This window comes from Buceros rhinoceros, unplaced genomic scaffold, assembly GCF_000710305.1.
Source record: "Buceros rhinoceros silvestris isolate BGI_N320 unplaced genomic scaffold, ASM71030v1 scaffold16794, whole genome shotgun sequence".
NCBI lineage: Eukaryota > Metazoa > Chordata > Aves > Bucerotiformes > Bucerotidae > Buceros > Buceros rhinoceros.
Genome location: NW_010407835.1, coordinates 12206 through 23837, shown reverse-complemented (window position 1 = coordinate 23837; position 11632 = coordinate 12206). Strand labels below are relative to the sequence as shown.

Sequence of the window (11632 nt, the reverse complement as noted above, 5' to 3'; positions counted from 1 at the left end):
TCTTTCCCCTCCCCAGTGCTAATTCGATTAAAAAAAAAAATCTCCTTTGCCATTATAATCAATACCCATGTCATACAGTTTATCTTGTTGAAACTTCCTCTTAACAGTGTTAGAGAGATTATCCCAGTTTCCCTGTTATTTTTTGTCAGTCAATTCAGATTCATAGTTCAGCTTGTGAGCTTTGTTTTATTTCTAGGAAAAAGCACCTGCTATTGACTGGCTGTCATGTCTCCAGGCTGTCTTCCATCCTATGCCAATGAACCTTTCTCAGCCAATTGCAGTGCATGACATGGATTACCTAAGAGGCATGTCACAGCTCATCACACAGTGGCACAAGCAAAGGTAGGAGTCAGTATCTGCAGCTGTAGTTGTTCACACCTCAAGAAATAGTAACTTCAGACACCATAAATGTGTAAGATACCTCTGTGCTAGAGGCTGTTGAATCCATGTTGAATCCATATTCAATCCATATTCCAGTATGAATTGAACAACAATTGCAAGGCTGCTGTGGCTCATTATTGACAGGTTTAGCCAGTACTAAGGCTTGGCATATACTCCCAATAGGCTTGCACGTGCGCACACCACATATGTGCACACACCACGTCTGTGCACACACATATATAAATACGTGTCACACAGATCAACAGAGATGGAACACAGCGCCTTTACTGGAACCCACCAACCCACCCAAAGCACTCATGCAAACATGAACAGCTCAGACAGCCTGATCCTATTGCTCCACTTCGGCTGATCAGGATTGGTTTATACTAGTGATGTGTATATATATACACCAAATATGGATGACTCCAATAGCTTAGCTATTCAGTCTGTCCAGAAGCTGGCCCCAGATGCCCTGGTGTCCACAGCTGCTGGCGCTTGGATATATGAGACCCTGACTCTTGCAGCCCTACTTTGGTTGCTGGTACCCTGCTCTTTTCCTTTTAAAAACAACGCACATACAAGCAGATCTCTCCAGTAGCTGGTGCAAACTGTTAGTCTCTCCAGTGACCAACTCTCCAACCCCTGCTCTCCCCAGCAGCTAGCTCAAACCAAAGTCCCTCCAGTAGTCAACTCTCAGACTCCAGTCCCATCCCCACACATAGAAAGTAGAATGTTATTTAAGAATAGCATTTATAGGACACATTCTGGTGGCCATGTGCAGGGCTCAATCAGACAGATGTCCTGGCAAGCCACAAGTTTATGCTCAACCATTCCCTCTTACCACCCTTCCTCTCCATTTTCCCTCGTATGTTTCCCCCAATCCACCGTGATCCTTGCCTTTCCCTGCCTTTGGTCCTTCCCATAAACATCCCATAATAAGCCTCACACAATCGCACAGACCCTTACTATTCCATAGTAAGTTTCACCCCGTCCTAGAAATGCTCTCTCCTGCTTTCCATAAAGAATCTCGTGGCCCAGGAGGCAACTACCCCTTGAGTCTTCATGGTGTTCTGGGGAGAGAGTTTCTCTGGTTGAGTCACGTCATCTGATCGTCTCAGGCGTAGCCCATTCAGGGTACTTCGTTGTCATTTTTCAGCTTACTAGGGTTCCTCTGCCTCAAATTATTCCTCTGACTCTTGTCACATCTCTGTGTTTATAGTTACCAGCCTTCAATTGTCAGTCTGTTTAAATATCATTTCCCTACAGGGTTCTTCACGTTTATATGATTGTTTGCCTGGTCGAGAATCTCTCCCCAGCCCTTGACAGTCGATTTCAAGATGCACGCCTGGAGCTATCTAAGATTCTTTATGGAAAAATGGGATCTAGAATGGTGAGTTAGCCTCTAACCACATTCTCCAGCCTCCCCAGCAGCTGAAAACAAGGACATGCCTTCTGAATACTCTCTTGAGGCATTGTCTTGGATGTAATTTCTTAGATTTGGAGAGGAAAACTACTCTTGCTAGGCCATTAAAATGTTTCCTTTTTCTCAAAGAAATGTGGGAGTAGACGTGATACACAAAACTTTGAAGAGCTAGGTGCACCATGTTGTGGGCAAGGGAACAATGTATAAATGGTCACCTTCTATGTATTTGTCTCAGCCAACGTATGAATCTTCACCTTGTGTGAAAGTAAACGGAGTAAATCATAAGGAAATCAACGGTTTACTTGATAAATTTTTCTGAGGTAGTTTAAAGGGACTGCACTACTTACCATTGACTGCTGTCACTTTTAGATTGCATATATGCTACTGATTGCACATTTATATTTCCTCTTGCTGTCTTCCTCTCTCTTCTTCCTCATTTTCACATGTCTCTGTTTCTTTCTCTGTTCTTACAGATGGCAACTGAGCGCTGGAGGAAGTGCCTGACTGATACCAGCTCTTTCTTTGAGCCAGTTCTAGGGCAGATGTTTGTGCAAGAAATTTTCCCTCAGCAGACTAAGAAACTTGTAGGTATTAATCGTCCGAGTAGGTATTCATCCTCTTAACCCCCAAGCAGAGCTCAGCTTCATCTCTTTGTTTTTTTTGACATGCCAGCATAAGACTACATCAAGGCAGAAAAATAATGTGTGGGTTTTATACCTACACTTACGTAGTTCCTGTACTTAGGCACCTCCCCTCCTTTTGGGGGAATGAACAATACATTGCTGCCATTGCTAGAATAAGCAATGCTAGAATACCAGTTATTATCTTTATTTCATCCGTTAGTAAAGTCACATATGCAGCACCAGCACATATGACAGCCCTACAAATGCATGCAATCTCAGCATGCTTCCTGGAATGACCGTTAAGATTAACAGAATTCATCACCAATTTGACATATTCACATAAGATTTTCAATTGTAAAGCCCCTAAGCCATCACATGACCAGTTGTACGGAAACAGATGCCAAATCCTTCTGAGTGGATCCACAGTAAGAGGATCACCTGCCTGCAGTGTGGGAAAGATTGCTTTTTTCCCCTTTGATGATCGGAGTTCCTTTTTGTTTTGAGGGAAGTTAGTGTAGGCACCAGGTTTTATAAAGAGTTTATTGTGTATAAAGTGACAGGAGTAAAAAAAAAAAAAAAAAATTGACGGTAAAGCTAAGACTATGTGTAGTGAAGCACAAAGATGAATGAACAAAACATAATTTTGTGACGGAGAGAGTGAGATTGCCATAACTTTGGAAAGGGAGGCACCGGCATGAAATACTTGCGAATACTGAATTTGCATTTCTCTCAAGATGTGAGGAAATCATTTGGTCCATTCCTATCCCAACAGGGACTGAATGAAAAATAATTTTATTTCCCTCTTAGTTACTGTGAAAAGCAAGATGAAAAGGTGTGCGGGAGAGAACAGTGAGGCCTGTGAGGAACCAATGGATGCCAAATAACTTATGCCTAAATCACTGTAGAAACTGAAGTCTCTTTCATCACAAGAAGAAAAATTTTCCTCCAGTTATTCTGCAGTCGAATTGCTGGAACATGGGAAGATGTTCCAGCAAGGTAGCTAAGCCTTGAACGATGTCTTTCTGCACCTCTGACTGTGCCTTCTTTTCTCTACTGCAGACTGAGCAGATGTTCTCTGAGATCCAGGATGCCCTCTATGGCCAGCTGGATGAGTTGGAGTGGATAGATGAAGAGGATCGCCAACAGGCTAAAGCCTCGGTGCGTGCAGAGGGCAGAAGTTACTGGGGCCTTCTTTTACCTGAAGCCTTTGGAGAAGGAATGGAAGGGGCCTACACCTTCACATATTCCTACCTGCTCCTACAGGCACACAGTCTTAAATAGATGTCTTATACACACTGAAAAGTGTAGGTGGTTTTGTAAGTGCCGTCCCGCACACGTGGTTGTACATTGAAGTGTGCGAATAGAGAGGCTCAGCGTTTGTCTGAAGGGCTGTTTCACAGGTTGTGTTTGGGTTGTTTAGATTAGAATTTAAAAAGGATGTCTACAAGGTAAAGGCTCCTCTTAGTCATGTTTCTTTTTGTTTGTTTTTTTTGTTTATTATGATTTTAGGTTTCCCAACTGCAAGTGGAGATTGGCTACCCAGCTCACATACTCCTGACTGACAAAGTGACCTTGGACTACCAGAATGTGAGCTATATAATGTAAACATGCCTGCCTCGTTATTGGCGGTTTACCTGTACCAACTGCTACCTTGTCTGCTGCTAAAAGAGACTATGACTTCTGGAGCAATGCACATTTCCTACTGGTCATTTTCTGAGAACATGTGGGCCCAGAGAACCTTTATCTACTGCTTATCTGTTGCCTCTGCTGTCTCCTGCTTAGAGCAGCTGGCCTGAGAGAGATTGGTTGTGACCTGCTTGAATGATCTGTTTGGCCTGCAGATAACATTACTGTCCTATCTTAAATTGGAGGTCTTGAGAACAGGGAGAGAAAAAAGACAGAAGTATTCCATTCGTTTGTCTTTTGATTAACCCTTTTTTGACCTGTGGGACTTTTTTTTTCATACTGTCCAATTTATTCCTTGCTTATGTCCTATGACAGTGACATTACTTGTCTCTTCCCTCAGTTGGAGATAAATGAAGACACTTTTCTCCTCAATGTGGTGGCTTGCTTGAAAGTACTGAGGGAAAATTCCTACTTGGAACTCCTTCAGCATCACTTGCAGGATAAGTAAGTATCAGATACTGAGCTGAAAAATATAACCGAATCACACACTCATGGAATAACTGAGGTTGGAAGGGACCTGCGGAGAACACTTAGTCCAACTCTCCTGCTCAAAGGGTGCAAGAGCAGGCCACTCAGGACTGTGTCCAATTGTATGTCTGTATCTCTCTTTTACTGGGGAAGCAGGTGGAGGGCAGGCAAGGGCGGGGTGGGGGCTGTGTGTGTGTGCAGGCAAGCGGGGTTGGAGGGCAGAACTGGACACTACTTCAAGGTGTGGTTTCACCGGTCTTGAATAGAGGGCCATGATTACCTCTCTTGATCTGCTGGTGACACTTAACCTAATACAAGACAAGATGCAGATGCTATTGTCCTTCTTTGCTGCAAGGCTACATCCTGCTTAAAATCTGGCAGCCTGTCTTGTATTCAGCCTTACCTCATGCTACCGAAAACGTCCACTGTTCTTGAAGGAGCCCCAGCCTCCTGAAAAAAGAACTTTTTTTGCCCATGGACCCTTGAGTAAGGGGGATAACAGTTTCTCCCAGACTTAGTAGCAAAGCAAACAGCAAAGCACTGTGAGGACATGAATGCTGGCAGGATCACCTCAAAGGCAGGACATAGGACACTTCTAAAGGCAGGCAACATTGACAGGCATGCTTGGGACCTTACACACCCGAAGAGTGTCTGTGCAGGACTTCACAGGAAGTTACCAATCCTCACCTACTTGACAGCGAAGTGTATCCTTTAATCTGCATGAAAGCTAAGCTACTAGCTCTGACCATCCGTAACCAAGTGAAGGTTTATTTCAAACACCTTTAACTCTAGTAATGTGAGTTTCATAATTTGCTGCTGCTGTATGAACAGTTGTTCTGAGCGGATCATTTTGCAAGCCCAGGGGAGGAAAGGAGCAAGGTATGAGATAAGGAGTTAATACATCCTCTCATTTCTCTTTTTCCGCTTCTAGTTGGCAGGTATCCCCCTGGAATGTGCATTCATACTACTCGGTGAGGCACCACATGGTAGTCTTTCCTGCTGGAATGTTCCGCAGCCCTTTTTTCCACATGGAGTTTCCCAGGTATGGAGGGGCTGCAAAGGTTGAAGGTGAATGTAGTCCCTTGGCTGCACCATGTTCCCAGAAAGAATCTTAACGGGTCTGTCTTTAGCCTCTTTCTTAATACATGCCAGAAAGACACAGTACAGGAGGAAAACAGCTTGTTCTGAAGCCAGATGGATACTGTCTTCTGAATTCTGAGACTGTGATCACTGACTCTGTTGGAGCAAAATCAGTATCTAGGTGAAACTAAGCTATAATAGAGCAAAGAGGCAGAAGTATCATGTAGGTTAATGCACAGAAGATGTTTCACCTTTGCCTCTCACTTTCTAGATTTCAGTTCCTGAAATCTAACCCTGAGAAAACAGGACCCTCCACAGCAACTTCTTGTCAGAAGTCTTTTTCAAATGGATCAAACACAGTTCTTCTCTCCCTTTTATTAGAGAAACCTTCTCTAATAAGCAAATACATTTTCAATTCTGAGTCTTCCCCTGTAACAAAAACATTTCTGTAGACCATACTCTTATAATCGAGTTCTTTCATCATATGGAACAGATCTGTGAAGCAATATTTTTCTAATATTTAAAGCTCTTAAAGCCGTTGACTGTAAAAACACTATTTTATGTCCTTTTTTTTGCATCACATATGCTATGGATATGTAATATCCACATATACAATGGATAGATAATTTTCCTAATCCCATTGTACTGAAAGTTAAGCTCACACTGTGGCAAGAGACTGAAGTTTGAAAGAAACATGTCTCAGTTAAATGTAATTATTTTCTCCATGGTGATCTTCTACCACTAGTTATATGACATGTTCTAGCGCTTGCACTATTTCATCAATTCGTTATAGTATGAAGAACAGGGCATCTCAAAAGTTTTAAAAAAAAAATTTCCAGTGGCATCAGCTATTGCTTATTGTATTCTTCCTCTCTGAAAAAATATCAACGGCTTCTTAGTCCTTTTGTGTTCAGTGTTAGTAAAATATATTTTCCCCATTGTCATCCCTGTTGAGTAGGCTGGTAAGTCAAACTTGATCAGCTTTTGGTGAAATGGAGCAATAGCATTTTCTCAGATGATGCTCTAATTTTAAATTCTACTGACAAAAGCCAATTCAGATGACTGTGAGGATAATTTTTAAAACAAGTCATCAAAGCAGTACAATTCTCACAGAACTATAAAATCATAGAATAGTTTGGGTTGGAAGGGACAATTAAAGGTATCTAGTCCAACCAACCTGCCATGGGCAGGAATATCTTTCATTAGATCACGTTGCTCAAAGGCCCGACCAACCTGACCATGATGACCTCCAGTGATGAGGTATCCACAGCTTCTCTGGGCAACACCTATGAGTTACAAGTACAGGGCTTCTAAAACAGCACTTCTGAGAGAAGATGAGTTATTCTGTTCTTGTCAGTTCCTACTGAGTTCCCAGTGATGTAATAATGATCTACTACCATCATTTCATGCTTCAGTAGCATTAATCAGTGCATGTAAAGAAAGAATGAACCCATCATTTCCTTTTATGGAAATGCAATTTGAGTGTACTCTTCCTCATGAGATTATTTGTAAATTCATTGCATAGAAGCATAGAGATTCTATTTGGAAAGAACTGCTGGAGGTCTCTAGTACAGCCTCGTGCTTGAAGCAAGATCACCAATGCTAGACAGAGTAACTGTGGTCAAACATGCATGGTTTTAATTTACCTTGCCAGCTTTATGTGTCATTTTTCACTCTACAGCTGCTGCCAGATTGCTCCTCCAGCCATCCTGCTTCTGTGTAATTACCATTGCAGTTTACTGTTTCTGCAGCAGTTCAGCTAGTAGTGGGTAAATAAGGACCTTTCTCAACAACAGTACACATCACTAGAGTTAATAAAGGCAGAATCTCATTCACAGACTCTTCATTATTATGATGGCTTACTAGCTATAAGTATTTTAATGCAAGCCCATAGTACGTTTTGAAGCATTGATACAGTAATTTACACTTGTCTTTGCATTTTTGCAGACTGTGCCACATCCAAGAGACAATAAATAGAAAGTGCTTCTTTGTGCTCTCAGGGTAGGATGCTCCTGTGCAACTCACAGTTGTGCTCAGTGACTATAATGAATGCTCACCTGCCCTCTTTTTATTTTCAAATGCACTTTTTTAATGTTTATTTTTCAGTGCTGTGAACTTTGGAGCCATCGGGGTCTTCATGGCGCATGAAATTCTTCACACGTTCTATGATTATGGTGGGTACTGGCTCTGGTGTCTTTTTAACTCTTCTAGGTTCCCACTGGTGTTTTGCCTCAGGGGATCTTAAATCCTTGTCCCTCTATCAGTGAACACAAATATTATTAAGGTAGATGAAGCAAAGGAAACCCCATTCCAGGCCATGCTGACTACTAAGACACAGCAATTAATGTGAGGAATACAGGTGAGTGATTGCCAGAAGTTACTTTCGAGGATATTTTTTTCCCACAGTGCTGCCTGGAGGCTGTCCTGCATGCAACAGGAGCGCACTGCAGAAATCTATCGACTGCTTGGTTGAACAGTACGAAAGCTTTGACTTTAAAGTCAATGGTACTTTTACGCTGTTGGAGAATACAGCTGACACTGGAGGGCTCGCCGTCGCTTACCAGGTATTGTGGTCTACTGAATTCTCTAATCTCGTAGTCTCACCACGCAACTCAGCTGCCGTTATCAGAAGATTGCTCTGCCACTTTCCTTTCCTACACGCTGCTCCAGTTCCGGACTTCTTGCACACCTGTGCCCTGCATATCCTCTACTATTCCAGACATGGGTTCCTCACAAATCTTTGCTCGCATCCCCGCTACTTCCACGTAAGACCACTTTTGCCCATTACCATTGCTGGGGTGGGTTTTTGTTTACTTCCTCATTTACGTCATGCATACAAAAGCATGTTGTTAATTACGTGTTTATGTTGTACCTGAGGAACTGAGACATGAACCAGAATTCTGTGTGGTGCTAAAATGACTCAATAATTATATTTTCAGCAATGCTTTAGTCTAGAGAGCATTTTTTAATTTCCTCATGCAGTAGTTCGGCGGTTTAATTAACTACAGAGTGCAGGTCGCTCTGAGATGTCTAGGTCTCAGGCGGTACTTGGTACACTCTTGCATGAAGAATGCTGGGAGATAGAAAGTGTTTAAATTTTTATTCAAGTATTTGTAACTTTCTCTGAAAGTTATTTTCATTCTCTCGAGTGCAGTCACCATATCTTCTGACGACGTGTGTGTGGTAGGCTCTGAAATGGGAAGCAAAGGAGTTACGTTTTTATTCTCCTCGCTTAGAGTTATTAGGGACACGGCCAGCAGCAGGGGGCCTCAGAGTGAGAAGAGATACCAACTTGCTAATTTATGAAATACATAATAGATTGATATAATCCATTGACAGAACACATGGTTTTGGAACAATATCTGAAGTGGTATTTATTATTAATATTTTTCTCTCTCCACAGGCCTATAAGAATTGGCTGAAAAAACACAAAGAGAAGGATTTGTCTAAGATTGGCCTTTCACACGACCAGCTTTTCTACCTCAGTTTTGCTCATGTAATGAATTCTAGGCTAGTCATGCCTCTCTCTCTCCATTGTCTTCCACATTATTATGGTTTATCATTCTCAATATTCAATCACTTTTCCCCCTCTTCACAGAACTGGGAATGACTGATGTTTCTGGGAGATCCAGAATCCTATTTAGAAAGATAAAATTCATGTATAGGCCCCCTAACCTGGGACTAACAAAGCGAACAAAAAGCCTGTCTGCAAACAAATCTTTTACATAGTTCCAAATTCTACCAAAATCAAGTTGTAGCAGACAAGTGTGTCAGGGAAAGTGAGGTTCATTGCCAGCTTCTGGGTACTTTTTTGCTGTTGTGAGCAATCTTAGAAATGGCAAGTGGAATTTTACTGGGAAAAGTGCATACCTCTCCGTCCCTTCCTTCATCCACCTCTCTGTCATGATGTCATTGTCACAGGTCAGGGCTGGGCCAGCCCTAACAAATGGCAGATGCTCTCTATTAAGCCCCCTCCCTTCTCAAAAAGGAAGAGAAAGGGAATAAGGGAGAGAGACTTATGGATTAGAAAACTTAAACTACTTTAATGAAGATAATAATAATGAAATTATATATATATGTGTGTATATATATATATGTATATAAACAACCCCAATAACAAACCCAACCTCCCTGATGGCAACCAGATCAATGTCACCACTGATGCTGTGGGCAGAGACTGGGGAAGGCCTGGGGTGGACTCAGTAGCAGATGGGAACTGGATGCAAGAGCTGGATTCTGGAGCTGGATTCGGGAATGCACAGACTGGGGTTGAAGACAGAATGGACAGAGCACTCCTTGAACACCGGCCAATGAAGAAGAGATCTAGACCCTTGCAATCCCTCAGCTTTATACCAAATATGACGTCTATGGGATGGAACACTTTGTTGGTCAGTTTAGGGTCACCTGTCCTGTCTGCTCCTCCCCGCAAGTGCAGCAAGCTAACTTACTGCACACAGGAGTTAGCAGTGACCTTGGTCTTCAGAGAAGAAAATATAAGCCAGAGCCTTTCTGCACACCAGTCTCTGGTAGTAACTATGAACACCCAGCGCTGTCACTTCTAGAAGCAGCCACTGTCTGCACAAATACACCGTTAACTTCAGAAAGCACCATCACTGAGAAGCAAAGGAGCCGCAAAGTAAAATCACTGAACAGAACTGGTTCTAACTCAAACCAGGTCAAACGTGTCATTTTGATAGTGAAAAGAAGAGTTTAGAATGTTATTTAGAGATAAAGAACTAGAAGTACATGCACACATAGCTCGAGATTTTTGTGGGAACCTGGTTTAAGGGTTTGTGCAAAGTTGTGCATAGCTGTGCAGTTGAATTCCTCCTGATAGATCATTGGATTTCTGTGCTCACAAAAGTCATGCCCTCATAAGATGCTGCAATTTTGCAAAGGGAAAAGTTTTGTAAATGTATTGACATTAGGTCAGAGCAGCGTGTGGTAAAGCAGCCCTGAAATCACAGATTATTGGGGTTTGGTGGCAAGATTTGCATTTCAGAGGCTATCGAGCAGCTACTGCATCTGTCGTCGATGAATAATGACTGAAATCACAAGACTGAAGACTTGGATTGCCAGTTTAACAGTAAAGTCACATGACCTTCCCCCCAATCTCTCAAGTAGTAATGCGATGTTGTGTAAGCGCTCGCCTTTCCTGAGGAGCACTCATTGCTTAGGAAGCTGAGTCTAGACACTGAGACTACACCTATGCTGTTGTTTTAGATGGAGTCCAGGGTTGCGTGAGCCTAAACTCCAAGGTGGTCTAAACTCCCTGTGTTTTGGACTACACAGTAAAGAGCAGATGGCTTGTCAGATGGGGAAATTGGGACAGAGAAGTTAGGGAAAGAGAAAAGAGAAATCGTGGTGGTGAAGATCTGAAAAGATCCGAACATTGTTGACACACCCATGTGTGTTTTCTTTGCTCTTAAGGGCCTCAGTCATGTGTGCGTGAGGAGCTGTGCTTTATCTGCATGAGGACTTTGAGCCAAACTGACTTTTCTGGTTTGCTTCATTTCAGGCAATGTGTGGACACCAGGATCCTGAGAAACTAGAGTCTTCCCTGAACACAGATCCGCACAGTCCCTTGCCTCTTCGTGTCCGTGGGCCAGTCAGCAATAGCCAGGACTTTGCCAAGCACTTCCAGTGTACCAGTGGATCTCCAATGAACCCAGTCAAAAAGTGCCGTATCTGGTAATCTGCACGGAAAAAGGAGGAGGAGATATGTGACTCCAGGGAGAGGAAGGCTTGACCCGTGAAAGTATGACCATCTTCTCAGGGCCTCTAGGGTGACATGACACTCTTATTCACTCTTCTACCTTCCTTTTCTTGTTCTCCTTCCCTCAGCAGGTGGCAAAATTCTTGAGCTGAGCTCGTACAGGAGGAGGGTCTCCTCCTGCCGCTCTCAGCATTCTGTTGCAGAGAGTGACAACTCTGGAGTTTAGCAAGTCCCAGGGTAGTAAGATGATCTCCA

At 42.8% G+C, this 11632-nt stretch overlaps 1 protein-coding gene across 1 annotated transcript in view; it reads left to right on the top strand.

The window, feature by feature from the left end:
• Positions 1-11356, top strand: part of KEL (Kell blood group, metallo-endopeptidase) — a 22683-nt gene extending 11327 nt beyond the window's left edge. Inside the window, exons 8-18 of the mRNA XM_010134651.1 lie at positions 197-342; positions 1648-1771; positions 2278-2388; positions 3487-3585; positions 3937-4014; positions 4454-4557; positions 5513-5623; positions 7768-7835; positions 8068-8225; positions 9065-9157; positions 11180-11356. Of these exons, the coding sequence (XP_010132953.1) occupies positions 197-342; positions 1648-1771; positions 2278-2388; positions 3487-3585; positions 3937-4014; positions 4454-4557; positions 5513-5623; positions 7768-7835; positions 8068-8225; positions 9065-9157; positions 11180-11356 (1269 nt within the window). The remainder of the gene's footprint in view (positions 1-196; positions 343-1647; positions 1772-2277; positions 2389-3486; positions 3586-3936; positions 4015-4453; positions 4558-5512; positions 5624-7767; positions 7836-8067; positions 8226-9064; positions 9158-11179) is intronic.
• The last annotated feature ends 276 nt before the right edge of the window (positions 11357-11632 follow it).